Here is a 26,350-nt window from a genome sequence, read left to right as displayed (position 1 = left end):
TCAATGTTGTCTGGTATTCCTTTAAATAAAAAAAACAAATTAGGGAAAGTTGAAAAAACTATTGCTGTCGTTGGTGAATATTTTCTTTTTAGAAATGCGTTTTTTCGCTTCAGCTGAATCTGAGGTTACTTAGAATTTTACAATAGTCCAGTCACCTATTTTCAAAAAGCACAAAAAGCTTCTGTGTCCGCGCTGAGAAGGAGGCGTCAACACCTTACTTTGGAAATGCTGCTTCTTAGCAATACTCTGTTGTTTTCTTCAGAAGTTGAGCAACCACAGGAACTCTGCCGATGTTGATGCAAGAAATAATCAATCAACAACCAATCAAATGTCACTCCAGGTGTGATTTGGTTTTGATGCAATAATTCTCAGGTCCAGTCAGGTTTTTCCAATTCTCTTTTATTTGAAAGACCACAGAGATAAACATGGCTTTGTCTACCGTTTGGCGATTGATTATCTTCTCTATGTTCTATAGATAACCTTGATAGCTAGCTATGTTAACTCAACAGGGAAACGTCGCTAAAGTAAATACCAAACATGAAAAGTACAGGTTCGGACTGCTTTGATCTGAGTGAAACATGTGAATGCAGGAGGTTGAATACTGAAATGAGGTGACAAAGTGAAAACCAGCGTTGTTGGGCGGCTGATACCGTGTTAAAGGAAATATCTTTTGTCGTACAGCCTGGTTCTTAATGTTGTAGTTCAATCTGCCCTTTGTGAAGACACAGGACGCCAACAATACTGCAGGACACAGCTGGATGTGATTCCTAATATGTCCAATATGAAGTCCATATTTTTACTTAATCGCATACTTTTGCGTTTGTATGGGCATGTTACGGTCAATAGTTGGGTACGCCCATAGTTGGGTACGCCCATAGTTGGGTACGCCCATAGTTGGGTAAGCTCATAGTTGGGTAAGTCCACAGTTGGGTAAGTCCATAGTTGGGTACGCCCGTAGTTGGGTAAGCCTGTAGTTGGGTAAGCTCATAGTTGGGTAAGCCCATAGTTGGGCAGGTTTTCCGATTCATAGTTGGGCAGGTTCCAGAGATGTGCAGAGCAAAAGATGATGGATGGTTAATTTATCATGGGACATGTTTCAAACCTGTCTCACAAACAGTTGTTGTAAATCTCTGTCTCGTGCTTTGGCTTCATTCCCACAACAAAACTCTTGAGTAAAAAGTATAACAATAAGGATATTTCCTCTAAGGTAGCATCAGTTTTGTCACCTCACTGAAAAAAAAGCACATCAACGATCTTTTTCTAAAATATGTCAGTAAATGGGGCCAGATGTGTTACACTGGATTAATGCTGTAACAATAGGTGCTATTATTAGGATGATGCTACGTAATAAATATGACACATTGTATAAAAATATACACCTAGGTGGTCAGCAGAGACAGAGGAGAGAGACGAGAAGGATGTAGAAACAGAGAGGACATAGTTGTAGTTGGTGAGTTTGTGTGTATTATATGTAAGAATATGTTAATTTGTGCGTCATAATGCCTCCAAATTACGTAGTTTTGTTGTGGGTCACGTTTGTTTTCGATTTTTTTGTTCGTTATCTATATGTTTGTTTTGTTTGTTAACCATATATTTGCAATTTAGTTAATGGGACCCCAATATTGTAGGTCAAATATTTGAGGCAATAGTTTATGTGTGTTGTAAGTTTTTTGATGATAATCATTTCTAGTAATAATGATATTAATAATTATAAAGGAGGTGAAGCATATCAAATGCTCGGGTCTTTAGTGTTTAATGCTACATACTTGACTATCATTTTAAAGGCTTATAGACACTTTCTGACACTGGTGAACACACATTGATCCCTCTGTGTTTATATGAGTATATGCATGTTATACAGGTTTAAATAGGTTTATATATTGCATCTTGAAAAGTTTTGACGATTTAGCTCAACAGTGAGCTTTAGAGTTGCTGGGAGGCACATTTTGTTACTTTTGGACAGAGCATTTTCAGTCTTTATGCTAAGCTGCTGCTAGCATGACAGTGGTAGCAATATTCTCATCCAACTGGCAGTAAGAATAAGAATGTATTTCCCAATGTCAAACTATTCCTTTGCAGAACTATGCAGCTACGTTAAATGTTTTAGCCTTTTTAATTGTTTTAATGTGTTTTTCCGACTTCTTATTTCATTACGGCATGAAGGGGTAAGCAAAGTTACTGTAGTCCTAACAATTAAAGTATAACTTTGACAAAAAAATAACTGATTAGCTGATACAATGCAAGTTTTCAGAGTATTTTATGAGTAAGAAAAGACACGTTCAAAAATGTTTAAATTCTATAGCATGCAAAGGATGGTAAGTAGGAATATAAATGGTCGCTCATGCGTGCATGATGACGTACTGCATGAAATGTGTTTATGAAATGTGTACTTGCAGCGGTCAAGCATCATTCTGGTGCTAGCTTCCCCCCTCCCCTTTACCCATCAGATTATTTTGTGATTTTATAGATGACTACTTGCCAAAAACATTTTTCTACTCTTTTCAATTGTTAAAAATTGTGAACCCTTTTCCAAAGCACTTCTCAGTCAGTTCCTTAGGAGTGGAACGACGACATGCTGGCTGTCCAGCGAGTATGCGCTGAAAATGCAGGATTCTACAAAGGCCTGCATCCTGTGTGTGTGTGTCTGTCTCTCTGTGTTTCTAGTCGTCACTCTCGAAGGGGTCCAGGTAGGTTTTGAGGCTCAGCATGCTGGTGAGGGTCAGGTTGGTCGAGCGGTAGAAGTCCAGACCCGTCAGGATCTCCACGTCACGGACTCGGGCCGTGTGGAGCTTAAGCAGGTCTTCAACCCACTGCGACTCGTCCTCGCCACTCTGCAGAGACACAGACAGGAAGTGGTTGTTCAACAATGCTCCCCTTTCAGTTACTGTACGCAGCTTTAATGTAGCAGTGAATGTTAACATGAGGAATACAATGAATGGCTGAACAACAAGTATAACATACAATTTTAATCTATAAAATGTGATGATATTTTTTAACCCTCGATAGATTCACAATGGTGCGAGATGCAGTTATGAAACTTCACACGTGTGTCATTGAGATCTAAATGAAGGTTGAGTTCAAAGACGAGTCCGGTTCGAGCGAGGGCACTGGAGGGAGGGGCGCACAAAGATCTGCAGTTAAGTGTTTTTTATATGCGATTGTATACAGACGATAGTGTTTTATATTGCTAATTATCTCCCATCTGCAATCAATACATTATAACTATCCTTTAATGGAATTCTTAATTCTGAATAAGCATTTATTGAACGTTCAACAAAATACATACTACTGTTTGGATCCAGAAATAAACATGAACATGTGTGTCTCCACTGTCCCTGGGTTTCATCTGGTGAGTCAGAACATCCAAAGTTCTAAGTTTAATTTAGTTTTTTCTGTTTAAATAAACCATTTAACTGCTGCAACTGCTGCAAAATAGCTCATATGCTCAGGTAACCTTTATAGATACAGAGAGATAGTAGAGTTTTGAATCTTTATTTGATGAATGACTTTCGTTTATTGATTTAAGTCCTTACAATTTATTTGATAAACAAGTTGTCTTTTGTTTGGGATGAGAAATTACGAGTCCTGCATTAAAATATTACAAGGGTCTGTTGGGACACAAATACATGTCTTGAATACCCCTGTAAGCATTGACATAATGAGAGAGCTGTGTGATGGTGATATGAAGCTTCTAGTTACAGATCAAGTTCTAACTGCAGGCAGCCGGCACAACGGGACAAGGCTCGCGCACTGTTTACCTTTCATTTAATGGAAAACAAACAGCAGCAGGCTGCATAGCAGACGAGAGGTTTGCATCTTGGATCAGATTTACTCCATCAGTAACGTAAGCAACAATTGTATTGATACAATGTAGACGATGCATTGAGACATGGATTGTTAAAAAAGACGTAAAAGCACCGACCATGGCACATTTAACTGATTTTGCATTGAAGTGCAGAACACTGCGCCTATGTGAAGTTCAGTCGTGTCATTTGGCAAGCAGTGAGACACCGCTCCCAAGGAAGGAGGTGGGGAAGGTTGCCAAAACCCAGATGTGCCAAAGTGATGGAACAAATATCGCTCTATTCCATGTTCACCATTCCTTGGAAAAAGGGATGTGCCATATTCAGTGTGCAGATAAAGTTCCACTTCAAAACACCCGGCCATCGGGCAAGAACTAAAAGCTGCGTTTCGGTTTTGGAGGGAGCAACGCTCTCAGCTGTAAAACATCCGAAGATGGGATTTTGCTAACCTTTGGAGAGTTTTTATGCTAAGCTAGGCCAATTGCCTTTAGCGTCATATTTCACAGACAGACAGACGTACTGTGCATTTCCTCATCTAAAGCTACACCAAAAAGCAAATAAACATATTTCCCCAAAATGTTGAACTTCTTCTTTAAACATGGGGAATTATATTCTGTGTTGGTTTTCAACTCTCCAGTGAATAAATCCATCGTTCTGCACGAGGTCCGGTGGCAATATCTGAGAAAGAGATCAAACAAGAACCGACACGCGGTGGCCTTCTGCCCGGCGCTCAGCAATAAATGAACATTGTCATGTTACGTTGTTTTCTTTTCTTTCTACGCATCGCTGAGACGGAAACGATGAAACAATAACACTTCCCCCCCTGAAAGTGAGGAGTGAGGAGTGAGCGATGACGTGTGGAGTCCAACGCCAAGGCGAGGATCACACAAACGCCCCTAAATAAAACTATTCAGGGTCAAAAGACAAACAGAAGAATATTAGAAAACTAGAAATTGCATTTCCTGCTGACAATGCGTCGGAATGCTAAAAGCTGAAAAATTGGCAAAAATTGCTGAATATAGTTGATAAATAGCTTAGCATAGTGGAAGATAGCTGAAACAAATTATTAGGGCTAACAAAAAAAGATAATTATAGCTAAATATAGCTTAAAATAGCTCAAATAAAACAGCTATGAATAGCGTAATATAGCTTAATATAGCTTAAAATAGCTCAAATAAAACAGCTATGAATAGCGTAATATAGCTTAATATAGCTTAAAATAGCAGAATATAGCTGAAAATAGCTGAAAATACAGAAAAGGCAAACTACCTGATGAAAAGTGTTGAAGCCCAAAAGCATTTAACTGAACTGGTAAAAATTCTTATTAGTAATACAATAATCATACATAATATAAATATACCCAAAAATTTATAATCACATATATTATATATATATTTTTGTTTTATTATATTTTATTAATTAACAAAATAACTTGCTGCAATGTATATATATTTACTTTCCGGGACTTTCTAAACCTCTCATAACTAAATTTGGCAAAAATACTTTTTCTTTTATAGATGAAAAAGTACATTATTAAATAAATACACTTTGAACTATTTACATTTTGAACGTTTAAGATCTAGATTGCAAAGCGCGCATATTTTTTTTTTCTCATCCGACCTGTTTTTTTTCATTTCTCCTTCCTCTGGTGTTTTTTTCCGTTTCCTTTGTGACGGAGAGCTTCCATGACGCATGTGTTTGTTTGTGTTTTGAGGTTTGGTGATTTCCTTTATCAATTCACCCGTTTGCACGCCACCTTGACTGGAAACAAAAACAAAGCAGTCTTCTGACGCTCGGATCTCTGAAAGCGTTTCATGTCGGCTTTGATTCGTCTCCCGAGTGAAAACCTCAACATGAATAATTCAGCTAAAGAAAACAACTGCAATTACTCCGTCGAAAAATATGCCTGAGTGGCATTATGTGTTATGTCTTAGAAGGTATGGATAAAACAAAAGGTATTTGTTTGAGGGTTTGACTCATAAGACCAATTATGTGTCATTACATGAGTCTTTAATTTTAGTCATTATTAACTGAGTTATTCAGCTATGCTTTTGTGACTGTTTCCGGCTCCTTTTGACCATAAAAAGCTCAGATTGTGTTGTTGCACAGCTGTCTTCATGAATAAAAGCTAAAGTGTCGCTTCATCTACGCTTTTCTATGAGCATCAAACTAACTTTCATCTTTATGTTTCTTTAAAGTGTTTTTTTCTGATTTCGGTGGAAGTCCTTGACGGGTGGAAGACCTCCAGACTCTTTACTAAAAAAAACACATTGTTTCCTTTTAATAGTGTTCTTTTGAGTTCTTGGAAAGTGTCTTTTTGTGTGTTTTATTATCGCCGCAGCATTCTTGCGTCGTGAATCATCAGGACTCTTAAAACCTCTCGCAGCCTCCGGCTGACCTCCTGCCAACTCCTTCACTTCCAGGACAACGCTGCGTCCCTTCATGGAGCGCTGGAGACGCGTCACTGAGCGGAGGGTTGTTGTTGTTGTCAAGGTCGTTAGAGATTTCAGAAATTCAGCTTATTCAGGGACGAATGTGACTTTTTTTCCTCTCTCTGAACCCAGTTTCTGCAGCTCAGTGACTGAATGAAGGCGACTGCTCAGAACTCGTTGACCTTTAACTTTACTGGAACCTGTTGAGCCTGCGATGCCTTCAAGTAACTCTCGGCAACTGAGTGAAATCTGTGGATGAACTTGAAGAACCAGTTCCCCACTGCCGAGGAAACACGACTGTGCAGCAACATTATGCAAATTTATGTGAGTCACCGATGGGATTATGAAGAAATGTCAAAATACAGTTTGGCTGCAGAGTCTGAACCCGAGTGAGTCCTGATCGTCAAGACTCGTGCACTTAAAGACTCGTGCACTTAAATACTCGTGCACTTAAAGACTTGTGCACTTACAAACTTATGCACTTAAAAACTCATACACTTAAAGACTTTCGCACTTAAAGACTCGTGCACTTAAAGCCTTGTGCTCTTAAATACTCGTTCACTTAAATACTTGTGCACTTAAAGACTTGTGCACTTAAAGACTTGTGCACTTAAAGACTTGTGCACTTACAGACTCGTGCACTTACAGACTCGTGCACTCCCGGCTCAGGAGGGTTCTCCCAGCTCCTGCTCGCCGTCGTGTGACGATCAGCTGACACACCGACGACTTCCCCAAAACAAACCTTCTCCTCTCGGAGGAGCAGAGATAAACCTCAGATTCAGAAGCTGGTTTCATCCTGAAGGTCGTCGGGTTTGCTGGATTCCCGGCCGGATGACGGGTCGGTGTTTGTCGGTGTTTGCGTTGCAGAGACTCAGCGCAGAACTCGATGAGTCACGCGGTGCGTTTACTGCCGACAGGCCTGCAGAGGAGATTCCCTCGCTTTGTTCCCATGACCACTGGAGGAGAGAAACTCCTCCGGTGCTTGATGCTAAGCTACGCTAATCAAATAAACAAGTTGCATCTTGTTTGTCGAAATCTGTGCACCAACTAACAAACACTGCAGACGTGTGTGTGTGTGTGTGTGTGTGTGTGTGTGTGTTTAAAGGACATTACATGTTGCTAAACATCTACTGCTTGCAGTCTTTATGCTAAGCTAGGCTAATCAAGAGTGTGGTGGATCTTTTTGTCTCCCTCTCAGGAAGAAAAGCGAGTAAGCAGATTTGTTTCTCTTCAAAATGGTCAAAGTCTTCTCCGCTGGAGAAAAACGTCGAGTAGAAGGAAGTTAGCATTTAGCAAAACTTTTCAGCAAAACTAAAATCATCCATTCGTTCAACCTCACAAAGCAAAGCATCGGCTAAGGTCGCGACCTCGCCGCGTGCAACAGCTTCCCCAACACCAGAAAGAAGCAGATCAGAAAACAGCGAATGAACAACTCGCAGAATATCCTGAAAACAAAGGAGGCGTCAGAAAGCCGGCGTGCGGCTGGAGGCGTGAACGTCTGGTTGAATCTGTTGAAGGTCACACAAACTTTTCCACCCGCGTGACGGACAGAGAAGCTTTGACTCACTCCGAGGTGAAGCTGAGACTCCAACAGAGCTGCACAGTGTGGGGAAGAGAGAGGGAGTGTGTGTGTGTGTGTGTGTGTGAGGGAGTGTTTGAGGGAGTGTGAGGGAGTGATTGTGTGTAAGGAAGTGTGTGTGCGTGTGTGTGTGAGGGAGTGTTTGTGTGTAAGGAAGTGTGTGTGCGTGTGTGTGAGGGAATGTGTGTGTGTGTAAGGAAGTGTGTGTGTGTGTGTGTATGAGGGAGTGTGTGTGTGTGGGTGTGTGTGTGAGGGAATGTGTGGGTGTGTGTGGGTGTGTGTGTGTGTGTGTGTGTGGGTGTGTGTGTGTGTGTGTGTGTGTGAGGGAGTGTGTGTGTGTGTGTGTGTGTGTGTGTGTGTGTGTGTGTGTGTGGCTTCCCGTCAGCAGGTGACTGATGGGCTTGGACTCCATGACATCTTCATTAGCTTTCCCTCCCAGAAGCTCCTGCAGGACGGTCTCATCAGGCAGGACGATGACTTCCTTCCTTCCTGATGTGGAGTCAGAGGCCGTTTCATGGAACAAACATCTACATCTCCTCCGCGATGCCAATCTCTAAAAAGCCGTTTCTCAGAACTCTGAACACAAACTTTCTCTTTCCAGCAAATTAACGTTTTCTCCCACACCCATGTGACCGTACGGCTCGAGGGAAGCTAATCATGTTTTAACCGAACGACACGTTTGTGTTTTTACTGAAACAACTTCCCAATACGTCAAAGCTTTGTTTTGCGGCGCTTCCTCGGGTCCTAACCTTTGCAGAAAGGTGAGTTATCAGCATGTGGGATGTTGTTAAGGCTTCATTACATATGGAAACTAAAACACTGGCGCACGAGGAAGCTGAGGATTGAAGAGCAGAAGTTCCAGACCGTCAGTGAACGCATCCTCTGACGTGTGGAAGACACTGAGCAGCAGCTGGCTCTTGTTTACATGAAGGTTTCCTTTTGTCGAAGAATCACGTTGTGTTTGTGTCTGAAGTCTGCAGCAAACTGTCAAACTATTCATAGTCCAAACAGAGTCATTAGGCGCAAGTATGGTGGCTGTTTAGGGTCAAATAATTCATCTCGACATTCTCCAGACGGCGCTCATTGTTCGCTCTGTACATATTTCTAGAGAGAAGAACGATGAGACACTAAATGTCTGTAAGATCTGCCCCTAAACAAGACCTCAAATGCATCACAACAAGACCTTAAATGCATCATAACATGACCTCACATATATTTCCTCAGACCCTGAACGCCTCCTCAGACCCTTAACACCTCTTCAGTCCCTAAACGCCTCCTCAGACCCTGAACGCCTCCTCAGACCCTGAACGCCTCCTCAAACCCTTAACACCTCCGACCCTGAACGCCTCCTCAGACCCTGAACACCTCTTCAGTCCCTAAACGCCTCCTCAGACCCTGAACGCCTCCTCAGACCCTGAACGCCTCAGACCCAGAGGACCAATGGGTGAGTTCCAGCTCAGCTGGTCGCTCCTCTTCACAGGAAGGATGAAGGTTTTCCTCCTCCACGCAGCACTCTGTTCAACGTGAGCATCGGTCGTCTGCATGTGGAAGTACAACATGTTGATTCTCTCCTTGGAGGCTGAGCCTCCGTGCCGGCGGCGCGGCGCCGCCCCCTGCTGGTCAGGACTCACGTTGCAGGCCTCGCTGCTCTCCGGTCGGTGCGGCAGCAGGAAGGAGAAGACGCCGAGCTCCCCGTCACACTCCTCCACCGTCTGGTTCTGCTCACGGCAGCTCGACACCACGCAGAAGAAGTGGGTCGGCACGGGGGGGCCGTCCGCCGAGAGCCTGGGGGGGGGGGAAGAGGAGGAAGAAGAGGAAGAAGAGGGGGAAGAGGAAGAAGAGGAGGAAGAGGAGGAAGAAGAGGGGGAAGAGGAAGAAGAGGAGGAGGGATTTCTGTGTAATTATTGCGTCTCAACACTTTATAACTTTATTAATCTCAAATCAAGATGGCGTCCGTGGTCCTCGTACTCTTTGATCTTCTCCGCGGTGTCTCGCAGGCCGTCGTGGTCGTGGTCGTAGATCGGCCCGGCGACCACGTTCACGCCGTTGTTCTCCTCGGCGTAGCGCCTCAGCAGCGTCCCCTGCAGGAAGCGCCACAGCCCTGCAGGCGGGGGGGGGGGGGGGGGGGGGGGGGACACACATGATGAAGATGAAGATGAACATGATGCTCTGCAACCAGCGTGGAACACATGAACGTTACATTTAACATTTAAGAAATGTGTTCAACGGTCGACAAAGAAGAAAGAGAGAGAGAGAGAGAGAGAGAGAGAGAGAGAGAGAGAGAGAGAGAGAGAGAGAGACAGAGAGAGAGAGACAGAGAGAGAGAGAGAGAGAGAGAGAGGGCGAGAGAGAGAAAGACAGAGAGAGAGAGAGAGAGAGAGAGAGAGAGAGAGAGAGAGAGAGAGAGAGAGGGAGAGAGAGAGAAAGACAGAGAGAGAGAGAGAGAGAGAGAGAGAGAGAGAGAGTCCTCTGTCTGGAGGAACAATGGGTGTCATCTCGTCCTCTGACATCACGTCACCACGTTTCTTCTTCTTTGTCTCCGTGACGTCGTGATCGTTCACAAACCGAACGTCTTCAGAGACTTAAAGATTTTATTTTTTCCATCCAAGATGGAGGAGGCATCAAGGAAGAGGAGGAGGAGGAAGAAGAGGAGGAGGAAGAGGAGGAGGTTTTGATGTTTCCTGGTCGTATCTTTTACAGAAATAAAGGATCAGACACATTTCCATCTTTCTTATATTGTGTTGTGCCTTCTCATCTCCTCGTCTCCTTGTCTCCTCATCTCCTCGTCTCCTCCGTCCTTCGTGCCTACGCACCCAGTAACGGACCACACAGGAGAGAGGAGCTGTGAGCTTTTGGTTTTCACCAGGTTGCAACCTGCAGCGTTACCACTAGACGGCGCCAGATACCGCACACCGGCCCTTTAAATAACATTTCCTCCTACGCTCCTACGACACAGATGGAGAAGGGGACGAGGACGCGAGGAGAGGAGGCAAGGAAAGGGCTCTGTTCCCTCCTGTGGATGAATAAAGTCGTCAGCTTGAGGGCGGAGGACTCACTCTTGAAGGCCGGGTACATCGGCACGGTGTTGGTGATGAGCGAGGCGTCGTATCTGGACTCCGGAGACGAAGCCAGCTCTGTCACACACACACACACACACACACACACACACACACACGTTGCCGTTACATCATGCCGTGACATATTAAAACTCAGCTGGATCAGAGGGCTCAAAAGGTCAGGGGAACTAATTGCATCACATTAATAATGCTCAAATACTTATTATTGATTGAGTTTTAGCACAAACAATCACACAAGAGCGAGACTTTGAGTCTTGTGTTGGAGCAGAGAAGCTCTGTGAAGTCCTCCAGCAGAGCGTCATGACCCATAAAGGACATTAAGAGGCAGAAGGCACCTGGGGGGAACAGGAAGCCGGGCGCCAGCCGGCTGCTCTGGCTGTAGGCGCTGCAGCTCTGGCTGTGCTCGGCCGACACGCGGGCGTCGGCCCGGACGCACTGCGGGCCGGGCGGCGGCTCGGGGACGGGGGTCGGGTCGTCCTGAGGGAGGAAGACGAGGAGGAAGAGCGGGAACGGATCACTTAGTCTTCAGGCGTCAGGTTAAAAGCAACAACGTCTGATAAACACGTGAAGAAGTAAAAATAAGGAAGTGCTGCTGCATGTGAGTCCTGTGTGTGTTCAGCTTCACCTTGTAAACCTGCAGCTGCACCTGCACACACACACACACACACACACACACACACACACACACGGACACAGAGGCGGTGTGTGTGTGTGCTGATGTTGTCGCACACGTTCATGTTTGTGTTGTTTTTGTTTTTTCGGGCAGAACTCAACAGCTTGTCTCCAGAGTTTAAACTCATTAAGAGCCGACGGAGAAACAAACAATCTTTATTTTGTTTATTTTGTTTATTTTTTTCCGGTCTGGACTTCTTGTTTCTCAGAGCAGTCTGAAGGAGGAATATAATGTTTCACCCGGCAGCTCTTTCCCCTCGCCATGAAGACAAATATTATGAATAATAATCAAATATTACAAATAATAATAATCAACTAAAAACTGATAAATTGAAAAACAAAAAAACTAACAACTGAAAATCTGAAAATCTGAAAAACTAAAAAATTAAAAACTGAAAAACTAAAAAAAAAATTTTGTTATTCAATTTTTCAGTTGTTTGTTTAAATCAGAAAAACTAAAACTGAAAAAAAAACTGAGAAAAAAAATTAAAACTGAAAATCTGAAAAACTAAAAATTTTAAACTGAAAGTGAGAAAAATAATAAAACTGAAAAAAACTGAAAAAAACTGAAAAACTGAAGAAAAAAAAGTAAAACGGAAAAAATAAAAAATAACAAAAAAAATAAAAAACTGATGAACTCGGAAGGCGCTGCAGTACCTGTCGCGGCAGCGTGAAGGCGCTCCACAGCGGCACGGCCAGCTCTCTGCTGTAGCCGCTGATGAACTCCACGTGATGAAGCAAACTGTACTGAGTGTCAAACATCACGGCCGGACGGCCAAACGGGAGGTGGGTGGTGTCTGCACACACACACACACACACACACACACACACACACACACACACACACACAGTTAGAAACGAGTCCTCCCAGAGTATAAATGAATAATTTAAAGGCCTGAGATTGGTCAATATTTTATGTAATTTTTAAAGGTTATGAAATGAAAATGTTGCTGCAAAACTAGAATAAGCCGCATCACACACACACACACACACACGCACACACACACACACACACACACACACACACACACACACACACACACACAACCTACTGTAGCCGTAGCTTCCATCAGGAGCAGGACGGAAAGCTTCCAGGTTCTCCTCCACTTTGTTCTGCACAGACAGAAAAGCAGAAGTCATGTAACACGTTTTAAATAAAGTTTTTTTTGTAGGCATCTCACTGGTTCCCTCCACGAGATGTTCAACAGCATTTTTCCATTTTTAAAGATTCTTAACCCTGAACCCTGATCCTGTGTACAGTGTGAGTTGTGTTTAGAGGTTGGACATGGGGATTATGTTTAATCTGATCCCTAACATGTTTTTTTCTGGATTCCTGCCAGGTTTTTTTCTGGATTTGTACCTTGTGACTGATGTAAAAAGGTTCCTGAATTAGGCCTCAACAGGTAAGAAGAGCAAAAAACAGGAAGAGCAGAACTAGTTTCTGGGTTTTGAGACTCATTCTTGCAGCGTCAGCACTATGTCCGCCGGCGTCGGCGGCCTCTGACCTCGGCGTCGCAGCTGCAGCCGAGGTCGCCGGTGGCGGCGGCGCCGTCGCCGTCGGACGCCAGAGACGGCGAGGTGACTTCCTCCGGCACGCTGGGCTGGTACGGCGGGTCCTTCAGCATCTCGTTCAGGCTGCCGTACGTCCCGTTGTTGGGCGCCGGCTTCAGCCCCAACAGGTCTGAGAGGACGGAGGGGCAGAAAGAGAGCGACTGAGCCGCTGAGCGGACGGCGAGGGGGAACAGCGAAGGCCTCAAAAGATAATGTTCTCACCACACATGACGTTGTATAATTCTATGTTTTCAAACTCCGGCACTTTTTTCTGGAACTGGAAGCTCGGCCCGTGACCCATGAAAATGGTCTGCAGGAAGAAAAGCAGACTTTAAACCCACAGAAACGTCCTCTAAAGCCGCTGAATGTGCATTAAAGCTGACGGCAGGTGTCACCTCAGAGGAGCATGAGTGCAACATACAACATATAACAACATACATAAAGGTTTTCATACCTTGCACAGAGTTTTCTTACAAAAAGTCCAGCAACACGAGTCACTTTCTGCTCGTTAAATGCGTCCAGGCTTTTCAAAATAAACTTCTACCTTCACAGGAAACAATAAAACTACTTAGTTTTAGGGTTTTGTGGTCTTTTTTCAGGTCAGAAGGAACTCTCAGAAGAGTATGGAAGACCATCAGCGCCAATGTTGCTGTGATAATAAAGAATAATAACACATTTTTCTAGCTTCTCTTTTATTTTATTTGAGCTTTGGTGGAGGGAGGGGTGGTGGTTATCTCTGCTGGTTTGTATGGAAGACCATTCACGCCAATGTTACTGTGATAATAAAAATATTCTAGCTTCTTTTTTATTTTATTTCAGCTTTTTTGGGGGGTTATCTCTGCTGTTTTGTTTGGAAGATAACAGAAACAGATCATGTGATGGTCGGTACTAGAAGAAGAAGAGACTTCAACACGACTCAGTACCCTCATGCTGGTGATCTTGTTGTCAAAGCCGTGGTCCCCAAAGAAACCACACCGAGTCCTCAGCTTTTCTGGCATTTTCCTGAAGCAAAAAAGAACAAACACACACTCACATTGTGTTCTTTGTGCAGGCAACAACTCCCAAATGTCACGTTGCTCAACAGGCCTCTCAGGTTGTTAGTGGTCGTTTAGGATCCGATCAAGTCTGGATATAGGAAGTGGGCGTGGTTGCCGTGAAGTCGGCCATTGTTTTTGTTGAATCGGAGCGTGACAGGTTACCTGGCGATGTGCCACTTCCTCTCCATCAGCAGGTGGACGTCCTCGATCCTGCGGTTGTTGGCGTAGTGAAGCCTCTTGGGTAAATGCTGCTTCAGGTACGGCTTGAAGTGCTGAGTCGGCATTTTACACTGAAACAACAAACACAGAGGTGACCTCTCTCTCTCTCTCTCTCTCTCTCTCTCTCTCTCTCTCTCTCTCTCTCTCTCTCTCTCTCTCTCTCTCTCTCTCTCTGAGAGTGTGTGGGTGTGTTGTTGAAGGACTTACCGTGAGGTTTGCAACCACAACTTTTGGGTCATCTGGAAAAAAGAAAAAGTCAAAATGAATCCTGTTTTACTTTTCTTTCTGTCTTGAATCGGACCCGACCTTCAGCGTCAGTGTCATCTTACACGAGGTGGATTTGGGGTCGCGGGGTCGGATCCGGCCCAGCGAGCCGGGGATCAGCGTGATCTCGTCTATGTTGAGCGGGTAGCTGCTGAGAAACTCCGTCCGGTCGCAGTGGGCCTCCTCCATACCTGAGAGACGCTCGTTATTATCACAAGGTTCAGTTGCAGCTTTAACACATGAAGCACAGACTTCTATACAACCAGAGGAGTCGCCCCCTGGTGGTCAGGAGGGTGAAGACATGACAGCAGTGATTATTTGGCGGTCATACCGTGGTCTCCTACGACGATGATGTTGACGCAGCGATGCAGGTTCATCTGCTTCAGACCGTTCATCAGCTGACCGATGATGTTATCGATCTCCCTCAGAGGGTTGTCCAGCTGCAGATCAATAAAGATGCACTTTTTAATTCAAGGACGTAAAGAAGCACAACCCCTGCCTCTCGCTTTCAGCAGCCTCCATGTGACTAGTCGACCCTCAGGCGTGTCACTCACCTCCAGTGGTGGAAGAAGGGTTTCTAGCATGTAGGACAGACTACCTGCATTCACGATGTTGAGGCTCCTCTAGAGGGTATTTCACTCTGACGGGCATTTTCTCCAGTGGAAGGAGACCCTTCAGGGTAGTTCATCTAATGTCCTCTATGTCCTCTATGTTTTCTCCACTGGAAGGGCAGCCTAAAGGTAACTTTACTGTGTTTTCTCCACTGGAAGGGCGGCCTAAAGGTCACTTTACTGTGTTTTCTCCACTTGAAGGGCGGCCTAAAGGGCATTTTACTGTTTTCTCCACTTGAAGGGCAGCCTAAGGGCACTTAACTGTGTTTTCTCCACTGGAAGGGCAGCCTAAAGGTCACTTTACTATGTTTTCTCCACTGGAAGGGCGGCCTAAAGGTCACTTTACTATGTTTTCTCCACTGGAAGGGCAGCCTAAAGGTAACTTTACTGTGTTTTCTCCTCTGGAAGGGCGGCCTAAAGGTCACTTTACTATGTTTTCTCCACTGGAAGGGCAGCTTAAAGGTCACTTTACTGTGTTTTCTCCACTGGAAGGGCGGCCTAAAGGTCACTTTACTATGTTTTCTCCACTGGAAGGGCAGCCTACAGGTAACTTTACTATGTTTTCTCCACTGGAAGGGCAGCCTAAAGGTAACTTTACTGTGTTTTCTCCTCTGGAAGGGCGGCCTAAAGGTCACTTTACTATGTTTTCTCCACTGGAAGGGCGGCCTAAGGGCACTTTACTGTGTTTTCTCCTCTGGAAGGGCAGCTTAAAGGTCACTTTACTATGTTTTCTCCACTGGAAGGGCACCCTAAAGGGCACATGTCGTATTTGATCAACAATAGGAGCATCCTAGAGGGTATTTTTGTTGTTTTCCAACAAGAGGAAACAACAAGGTGAGCGCTCACCTCACTGCTGAGCGGTCCCAGTCGATGTCCGAAGGTATCGGGCTGCTCCGAGTGAACGGCAAAAACATACGGTCTAAAAAAACACACGACACAGACCATGTTCACATCGTGCAGGTGTGAGAGCATTGTGAGGTCAGCGAGATGACGAGTGAAACCCTTCGCTGAGCATCTCAACCCAGTTTCACAGGAGCACGGTATGATGTAATGAGTGCATTCATGTCGAAAAACCATCCTGATGAAGCCACAGAGAAGATAAAAAACAGACCTCTCATCGTCGGGCAGGTGCAGCCAGCGCAGGATGGTGAGGATCCTCCTCTCCAGAGGAATCACCCTGCAGACAAAACCATCAAGAAGTAGGAGATCAAGTCAAAGAAACAAGAAACTGAACTTAGCGGCCGATTCCTCACAGTTTTAAAAGAACCGCTCGTCCTCAAACGAGGGTCAAAGTGGACCCGATCTGTCTGTTTTCTACTGCTTTTCCTTCCACATTGTGTTCTCGACTTGAATCATTTTCGCCTGGTGTGTCAACAAGCTGCGTTTGAGTCACCGGTCTGTTGAGGCCGAGTGTTTGGGCCCTTTGTCCGCGGTGTGGTGAGTGTTTGGGGCCTTTGTCAGGGATGCGACCTTCTCTCAGGACGTTTCCCTCGTGATCGGTACGTCATCGCCATGCCAGAGTTTTATGCAACAAATCCGTCTCTGCTGTCGCTGATGTGAAGAGGAAAGAGTCTGAAAATGTCCAGTAAGGATTTTCTGAGCAAATTGATTGTGTAAATCCTAAATGAGGATGTATGGAAGTCGCTTTTGTTAAAGAAAAAGATTTATTAGACTTTAATGTGGTTGTGAGGACGCCAGAAGACTGTTCTTTTTGTTCGTAGCGAGCAGCCAACGAGGTGTTTTTTGTTTTGTCTGCTTGTATTTTACTTTAGTGAAATGTCCTCGTCGGTGTGAACACGACTCGTCTTTTTAATAATAATCCACAAAGTGAAATAAACCGATTAGAGTTCTCTTCCATCTGTAATCATCCATCTAATATTGTTTTCCTTGTGGATCTCCATCATATCAAGTGTCTGAGCTGCACGACAGAACAGGACTGAATACACACTGTGTAGTACTGGATGTACTTGTACTACATCCAGCTTTTATCACAATGCAGATACATATTTACAGAGTAACCCATAGTCCTTTTCCTCCAAAAGCACCTGGAGCCTCTTTGAGGTTGTTTTTTTCGTGAGTTACCAGTTCGGCGGTGCGTTCAGGGTCTATTGAAAAATATTCCAGTACTAACTTATGTACCAAGGCCAGAAGAAAGAGGCCGCTTTCACTCCTTGTTCCTCAGCTGTGATCCAGATCTGTGGAACAGGAAGAAGAGATCGGATGTGTTAGCAGACGGCTGAAGGTCAAAGGTCGAGCTAATCATACGCAGTGTGTGCTGCACACTTAGTGTTGTAATGAACTTCATTGTCCACTTTGTGTGCAGGTTTCTTTGTTATGTTGTAAAGAGGTGAAGTTATACGTCATAGTGTCTCTATAGTCCTTACGATGGATGCTTATCTCTCTGTGAACCTCCAGGATGTGGAACTAGTGAGCAATGTTTCTTATAAAAAACTCAGTTGGGTTAAAATCCGACACTCATAAGTTACATTACATTACATGTCATTTAGCTGACGCTTTTATCCAAAGCGACTTACAATAAGTGCATCCAACCGTGAGTACGAAGTAGGAACAACAAGAATCGAGACAGTTTCTCAAATGAAGTCAAACTGCTAAGTGCTATCAGTAAGAGCCATCAAAGTGCTGCCCAAGTGACGTGCAGGAAGTGCTCGTTACACCAGTGCGAGCGTCCATCTGATTCCTATCTGATCACGAAGCACCGGCATCGTACTCACGGGCTGACCGCCCCACCAGCGATGGTTCAGCTTCTCTCTGGTGCGCAGGCTGAAGGTGGCGTTGAACACGGGGTCGTGCATGGTGTTCCCCACGATCCCGTGGGACTCCGGGTACAGGCCCTGCGGAGAGGAGGCCGCGGTCAGCGGGTGAAACATCGGGCCGGAGGACCCTCGAGCGGACGAGGAGACGCTCGCTTACCGTGACGAGAGTGTAGAGGTTCGGGAAGGTCTTGGACGGGTAGACCGGTCGCATGTAGGGCGCCGACGTCCCACACTCTCCTACGAGGAAAGAATCGAAGCCTTTCAGGATCAAACTTTATTAAAACACACTTCAAGCTCTGAATGAAAGAGAAGAGGGAGGAAGGCGGCTCTCAGCTCGTCTTGGAAACGTCTGCAAGCAGCATCGTCCTCGTGTATGAAGGTAGATTTGTGTCTTTTACCCGAGACAATTTCTAGTTTGTAATTAAATTATCTCCAAATCTTTGCTCTCAATTCCAAAAATTGTGTCTAAAAAAAAATACTCACAAAAAAAAACGCTCTCAAAACTAAAATTTGCTTTAAAAAAACACTCTTAAAAAAATTGCTCTCAAAAAATTGCTCTCAAAAAAAAAAACACTCTCAAAAGTAAAATTTGTTAAAATTTTTAAAAAAAAAACGCTCTTAAAAAAAATTGCACAAAAAAAAAGAAATTGAGAAATAATAAAAAAACATTGTTTAAACTAAAATTTGCTAAAAAATAAATAAATAAACGGTCTAAAAAAAAACTTGCTCTCAAAAAATAAAATTAAGAAAAAAAAATGCTCTCAAAAAACCTGCACTCTTAATCCAAAAAGTTGAGGTTTTTTTTTTAGAGCAATTTATATTTTAGAGCAATTTTTTCTTTTTTGGAGAGCAAATTTTAGTTTTGAGAGAAAAGGTTTTATTTATTTTTTTTTAGAGCAATTTTTTATATTTTTGGGGGGAGCAATTTTTGAAATTGAGAGCAAAGATTTGGAGATAATTTACTTACAAACAAGAAATTTGCTCGGGTAAAAAAGACACAAATCTACCTCCATACTCGTGGTCCTGGACGTCTTTTCACACAATGGGTCGCGCTACCTTGACATGCTGTTTATCACGCTGAGGAGATAAGGAGATTTCTCAGACAAAGAGGAAGTTAAGGAGAGAGAGACACCAGTGTTTTTGTTCCCAGCCCTTTAATCTGATCAGTTAGCAGCTGGCGTGTGGAGGCTCTGACGGTTTGAAGTCTCTTCTTTCCAGGCGGCGCCTCTTCAAGGTCTTCTGGCGTCTTGTTGTTGTGTCTCCTCGGTCCTCTTGGCGCTCGTCCTTGACGGAGGGGAGCAGACGGGGGAAGGAGAACCGATCAGAGGTGACTCCGTTGCCCGCCGATCGGTTGCTCGTGCAGCTCCACACTTTAGAGGTAAAGGACGGCGCTTTATTGCCATTGCGAGAGCTTGAATTGACCGTAGTGCTGCAGGGCGCGTAGTGCTGTAGCGCTGTCGCCTCACAGCAAGAAGGGTTCGATCCCCGATCCCGGGTGACCCTTTGTGGGTTCCCTAAAGGTTCTCCGGCTTCCTCCCACACGCCAAAAACATGCAGTTCAGGTTTATTGGAGGCTCTAAATCGCCCTGTGGGACCATGAATGGTTGTCCGTCTCCGTCGCCCCCGACTCTGAATAGAAGACTTTTGAGAATCGACCGCAATGGAGCCGCCCGTTTGTTTGGTTCCTTCAAGTCAGGTTTGGGATTTTAAGCGTCACTTTTCCTTCGATTAGTTGCTCATGGATGGCAGTGAAGGCCATCCAATAACGTGGCAAATATCAGGGACATGACTCATTCCTTATCAGGTTCTTATCTCTCAAACAAAACCAACGGAATAAAGGCGACGTACTCAGCTTGTGTATGTTGGGGATGACGGAGTTGCCCTTCTTCAGGTAGGAGGCTCTGAAGCCGTCCACAGACAGCATGATGAGCGGAGGACGGATGAAGCTGAGGACGCAGAGACACAAGACATTTTAATGAAAAGATCATTTTAGAAAGATATTCTGGATCCAACTGAGTACTCCTGGTTTCAGGAGGAATTGTATTGGGAACTAATTTATTGTGTCTTTATTATCTGGTTTGATGAAACCAGGTTTTATTATTCAAAGCTATTGTCTTGCATTAGCTTAGATTATTAAACTTATCCCATCTTATGTGATCTCATTTCATATAATCTAGTCTGGTCTCCTCTTGTCTTGTCTTCTACTATCTTGTCTTCTTTCATCTCATCTTATCTTCAGTTATCTTATTCATCTGGTCTTATCTTGTCATATATTAGTCTTATATTATCTTGTCTTATCTCTTCTTGTTTGGTCTGGTCTTATATTGTCTCGTCTCGTCATGTCCTTAATTATCTTGTCTTATCTTTTCTCGTCTTTTCTCGTCTTGTCTTGTCTCATCTTGTCTTATATTAGTCTTATATTATCTTGTCTTATCTCTTCTTGTTTGGTCTCCTCTCGTCTCGTCTTGTCTCGTCATGTCCTTACTTATCTTGTCTTATCTCTTCTCGTCTGGTCTTGTTCTTTATTATCTATCTAATCTTGTCTTATCTTGCCTTATATCATCTCATTTTGTCTCATGTTATCTCGTCTAAATTTCTCCCATCGTCATCTTCAGAGCACCTCTCCGTCACGTCTTCCTCGGCCTTCTCCTGAACAGAAGAAAACCAAACCCCTGGAGTTCGACTCACCCTGCCGGACACTCGGGGCTCTTGATCTCCTCGCAGCCTCCATGAACCCACGAGGTCTCACCTCACGGGGGAAACAACAGCACAGAGTCAGCACCTCCTCGGGTGCACATTCACTCTCTCGCTCTATTCTCTGGGTGTCGGCAAAGCGTTCGGTACCTCTGCAGAGCGCCTTGTAGTTGGAGCAGCAGTCTCCTCGCTCCAGGCAGTCCTCTGAGCAGTGGCAGGCGTGCTCGCCATTCCTCTCCTCCCCACAGCGATCCTGCGTGCACTCGAAGCCTCCCGCTGAGCCCCGGGAGGGAGGAAAGCTCACCATCACGTCACATGACAGAAATCTCTCTGCTTTTTAAAACGACCACGACGAGGCTGAACAACCACAGGACACGCACCGCGGATTAATGCTGTGATGCAACTCTTAGGCCCATAAAGTCCCTTTTTTATTTACAAAGGAAGCAATAAAGCTCACGATTGTAGAGGCTTTTTTCTCTTCTGTTTTTTTGGAAAATGTCCCTCTGTTGTTTTGCTTAATGTTTTCAAGATGAGCCGCTCTTCACTTTGGCCAAGCTCTAAATGAGCATCAGATGAAAAGTGACGCGCTGGTTAGCTCGCAGGACAGTTCCCCTTTTGTTCGCGTTGCCTACGCCACAGCAGAAAGCACTTATCCTGTTGCGTTCGTGTGCTTTCTGGAGTAATACTGGGGCTACTCTAGTACTGCTGCGTAGTACTCCAAACAGAGTCGGTAGTAAAGATTGAATTCTGAGTGCGACGGATGTAAAGGAGTGTAAATAATCCCTGTCGAATATAACGTTTTATTCTGGCTCAGCCGGGGAGCGGCTCGTCTGTGGTGCGATCCTCGGCCCCTTCGGTCCACGTTGAAGTACCCAGAATGCCGTGCTTCAGTGTGCGAATGTGTGTGAATGACGACCTGCAGCGTGAAGAGCTTCTACCAGATGACAGACGCAGTGTTTAACAATATGAACTCAAAACAAAACGAAGCCAAATTGCAACAAAACTACCATTTGGTTCATGTTCAGTAGAAACATTACATTGTCTTATAATGTGGCACGCTGGGTTACATTATTTGTTACAGACGGACGATTACAAAGACTGAACTTGGGACTTCTGGTCTCGTCCGTGGCGTCCTGAGAGTCCAAATGGATTCCTCTGGACTGAAATTCACTCGACCTCTCACACGTCGTCCTGCTGCCACAAATACTCAGCGTGGATTAATCCGGCCCCAGCGAATGCCCTGATTCTTCCTGTTTGAGCAATGTTTGATACAAACTACTTTAAAAGGAAATAAAGTGCATATTTGTGAGCTTTTAAAGATTGTGTAGGTGCCGATGGGCCTGGGTCTGACTGCCAGAGAGAGAATAGGGAGGTTAGAAAGTGTAGAGATGGACGAGCACATCGTTGGTTTTCATCTTTTCATTGACTTCGTGGATGACGGAGGAATAAATAATAACAGCAGGATACAAGCAAATACAAAAGTCTTGACTCCCACCATAGCACTACCCAGCAGGACACGTGTTAGAGGAGGTGAAAGCAGGAGCAGCGATGGAGGCGTCAGACTGACCTGTTTTCAGGCATTGCTCGTCGAAGTCGGAGCAGCAGCTGTAGTAGGTTTTGCACAGATTGTCACATCTGCATCCTGGAGGTTTGGCCTCCTCCAGCTCAAAGCACCTCCCCTTGCAGGAGCCCGCAGAGCTGACCCACTCTGAGACGACTGGAGGGAGCAGAGGAGGCGCAGTTACACTACAGAGCTGCACTCTCTCTCCTGACCACCAGGGGGCGACTCCTCTGGTTGTATAGAAGTCTATGCTTCATGTGTTAAAGCTGCATTCTCTCTCCTGACCACCAGGGGGCGACTCCTCTGGTTGTATAGAAGTCTATGCTTCATGTGTTGAAGCTGCATTCTCTCTCCTGACCACCAGGGGGCGACTCCTCTGGTTGTATAGAAGTCTATGCTTCATGTGTTAAAGCTGCATTCTCTCTCCTGACCACCAGGGGGCGACTCCTCTGGTTGTATAGAAGTCTATGCTTCATGTGTTAAAGCTGCATTCTCTCTCCTGACCAGCAGGGGGCGACTCCTCTGGTTGTATAGAAGTCTATGCTTCATGTGTTAAAGCTGCATTCTCTCTCCTGACCACCAGGGGGCGACTCCTCTGGTTGTATAGAAGTCTATATAAGTGACTCTACTTCTCTCTTGATGTATTCCCTCAGTAAACATTGTAAACCTCAATCTCTAGTTTCTAGTCGTCTTCTATACAGCATTATGTTCATCTAGTACTTTATGGTTTGTTGGAGCAGACTGGGTCTTAATAAAAACTTAAAATAAAAGTAAGAACATGAAAACAAGCTTGACATGTCTTCTTCAAGACGCCTAGCTTCATGTGTTTTAGAAGATAAGCATGAAGTGAACATCTCTAGAAGCACATACGTGCCTGTGAGTCTTCCTGCCGTTTACAGGCAGCACATGTTGTAATAACTACAAGCTGTTTCTCAGAGCGCTCTGCAGGCGACCGCTGGTTTAAATTCACTTCAATTCACAGTGAAACGCAAAAAAAAAGACACAAGTCATTGTCTTTGTGCTCTCTCCAGGTTTCTGTTTATCAAACTCACTGGTGTCTGAACTTTTACTGGCACACAGTAATGTTTTCATCTAAAGCTTCAAGTGACGATATTGTTTAAAGTAACTTCATAAAAACCTTTAACTTTACTGCAGCTACGTCCAACAGCCTGCCGTGACTTAACATAACGTATTAATACAATGTTTTATGAAGCAGACTATTAATTCTGAGATGTTGGAGTCCAGGATTGGACCAACGTGATCCCTGTGTGCTAGTATAGCGCTACATGATGCTAAGATAACATATTTTAATGTGCAGGCTTTAAACCATGACACATTACAGTCGTGGGTTTTAGTCAAATGCTCTGAAACCAGTAACTCCATCCGTCTCTGTTTGTCAATGCTTTTGCAATGTTGTTCATTATTTGTACTTTTTGGGGCCACAACGTGTAAACCACTGACTTGGTGGTTTCCTGCAGGTACAAGCAGCTTGACGTGTCCCTCCATTGGTGCTCACCTTTAGTGTGAGGCGGTGGGTTGTCTCCGCCCTCTACAGGTCGACTGGCTTGAAAAACATAAGCTCTGCTGACATCGGTTCCCCACAGACAGAACACAACCACGACCTGCGCAAACAACACAGACCACACATTGTTCATTATGTCCTACTGACTCCAATAAGCAACAATCTCACACAGGTCAAAGGTCAGGCAGCACGACCATAGATCTACTGGGCCCTGTGCCCAGGTGAGGGGCCGCGTGCTGCTGTTGGAAGTTACTGATGACATATCCTGATGTGATTTCACGACTAAAAAGAGACAAATAAAAGATTCAAAATGATAAAACAGAGACACAAAACAACTATGGAGAGATGCAAAGTGATCGAAAAAGAGATGCAAAAGTTATGGGATGAAAATCAACCAAGAAGAGACAGAAAGTAATCTCAAAGAAATGCAAAAACAACTACAAAGAGAAAAAAAAGAGACACAAAAAAATTACAAAGAGATGCAAAACAACCAAGAAGACACAAAACCACTACAAAGAAATGCAAAATGACCTTAAAGAGACACAAAACAACTACAATGAGACAAAACAACCAAAAAGAGAAACAAAATGACCACAAAGTCCTGCACAAAGACCTCAAACACATCTCTCTGAATCTCAGGCTCTTGTTCTGACGTCGGAGGGTCGGGGCCCTCGACACGTCTGTGTCCAGGGGCCCGTCGCCTCACAATCTGTCCATGAGCCTCAGGGCGTCGCTCGAGGGCCCGACTGACGACAGGATGTTCAACGTTCTCTGTCCTCCATTTAAACGTGGACTCAAAGAGCGAAAGCTCCAACAGAACAAGGCGTCCAATGTGGAGGCTAAGTCCCGCCTCTTCTCTTCTTCTGTCTTTTTACGGACGTTAACGGCAAGAGACCATTTATAGACGTTTGAATTGTGCTATGAATTACAAATAATGACGTCTGTCAATATAAAGATAGTTTCACAGTTTGTTGTAAAAGTTTAAATCTGGATTTAAAGGAGCTGAGGGTCTCTGCAGACCTGCAGCTTCCAGGGACCTTGTTCCAGATATGTGGAGCAGAAAAGCTGAAGGTTGAAGGAACAGGAAGTAGACCAGAACCAGACCACCTGAGGGGTCGGGATGGTTCATAAGTTGGCAGCAGATCACAAACATACTTTGGCCCTAAACCATTCAGCGCTTTATGAACCAGCTGCAGGATTTTAAAGTCAATCCTTTGTTGGACAGGAAGCCAGAGCAAAGACCTCAGAACTGGAGGGATGTGATCCACGTTCCTCTTAGTGAGAACTCCAGCTGCAGCGGTCTGACTGACTTTTTACAGAGGCCTGTGAACACACCGTTACAGTAGTCTAGACGTGTGTGTCGTCTGCATAATTATGATAACACACTTTGTTGTTCTTCATAATCAGAGCCAGTGGGAGCATGTAGATGTAGAACAGAAGAGGCCCCAGTATTGAGCCTTGGGGAACACCACATGTCATGCCAGTCAGCTCTGATGTGTAATTAGCTACACAAAGTATTGTCGGTCCTTGAAGTAGGATTCAAACCTGTAAGTGCTGGGTCAGTAGAGTCCTACCTAGACTCTACTGACCCAGACTCCTCTCTCTCGTAGTATTAATACTACTAGTAATACTAGTAACATTAAACTGGTATTAAATATGATGAATAAACAGTACTACTAGTAATTCTAGTACTATGGAAACACCTGTGCACCTGTGCTGTACTTTCAAATGCAGCAACACAATAAATCTCTCTATCACATTTTATGAGAGATGTTTCATTCATGTGGAAATGAAATGACACTTCTTCTTCTTCTAGGGTTTTAAATAACGATATGAGGATGAGGATGATGATGATGATGATGGTGGATGACAGGCGGACCAAAACAACAGCAGCTGCGTGATCTCTCTCTCTCTCTTCTCCCTCTCTCTCTCTGTGACGGACTTTGCATTGCTGGAGGCAAAGTGCAGCTCTCTCTCTCTCTCTCTCTCTCTCTCTCTCTCTCTCTCTCTCTCTCTCTCTCTCTCTCTCTCTCTCTCTCTCTCACAGGTCGATACAGCAGATTATCTTTTTTGGGGGTTTTAAATGTCCGGAGAATGAAGAAGAAGAGCAGGAAGAGGAGGAAGAGGAGGAAGCTGCAGAAACGCGTCTCAAAGCGCGTGAGCAGTTCTTACCAGGAGCATGTTCCAGGCAGCGGGTCCAGATGGAGCATTACACCCGGACACGACGAGAGAAAGCGCCGGAAAATGTGTCCAACGTCCCGGTAGAAGCTGCGGTGGTGCGCCTCTGCGGATCGATGGAGGGAGCGCAGGGGTCAGACTCTCTCTCTCTCTCTCTCTCTCTCTCTCTCTCTCTCTCTCTCTCTCTCTCTCTCTCTCTCTCTCTCTCTCTCTCTCTCTGCGTACGCTGTCGTACCAGAGAGCAGCAGCTGTCACCATTACTTCATGCTTATTGGCCCAAAACTGAGAGAGAGAGAGAGAGAGAGAGAGAGAGAGAGAGAGAGAGAGAGAGAGAGAGAGAGAGAGAGAGTCTGGGGGTGGAGAGAGATACCTATTT

The 26,350-nt window shown here is 44.7% G+C and overlaps 1 protein-coding gene across 1 annotated transcript; it reads right to left on the bottom strand.

The window, feature by feature from the left end:
* Positions 1–392: 392 nt before the first annotated feature.
* Positions 393–26,109, bottom strand: enpp2l (ectonucleotide pyrophosphatase/phosphodiesterase 2-like). The gene is made up of 25 exons (XM_068575328.1): positions 25,969–26,109; positions 23,791–23,896; positions 22,281–22,430; positions 20,864–20,989; positions 20,708–20,768; positions 19,868–19,965; positions 18,177–18,256; positions 17,978–18,097; positions 17,385–17,440; positions 16,357–16,422; positions 16,092–16,164; positions 14,966–15,074; positions 14,700–14,825; positions 14,578–14,609; positions 14,314–14,441; positions 14,038–14,116; positions 13,337–13,424; positions 13,069–13,244; positions 12,616–12,676; positions 12,221–12,360; positions 11,227–11,368; positions 10,871–10,948; positions 9,783–9,915; positions 9,446–9,599; positions 393–2,831 (listed from the first exon to the last, which is right to left on the bottom strand). The coding sequence occupies exons 1-25, from the start codon at positions 25,975–25,977 to the stop codon at positions 2,661–2,663; spliced, it is 2,562 nt and encodes an 853-aa protein (XP_068431429.1). The 5' UTR covers positions 25,978–26,109; the 3' UTR covers positions 393–2,660.
* Between the last annotated feature and the right edge of the window lie 241 nt (positions 26,110–26,350).

This window comes from Clinocottus analis, unplaced genomic scaffold, assembly GCF_023055335.1.
Source record: "Clinocottus analis isolate CAN_PGR_092001 unplaced genomic scaffold, fCliAna1.0.p SCAF_14, whole genome shotgun sequence".
Taxonomy (NCBI): Eukaryota; Metazoa; Chordata; class Actinopteri; order Perciformes; family Cottidae; genus Clinocottus; species Clinocottus analis.
This window is presented reverse-complemented; position numbering and strand designations above follow the sequence as displayed.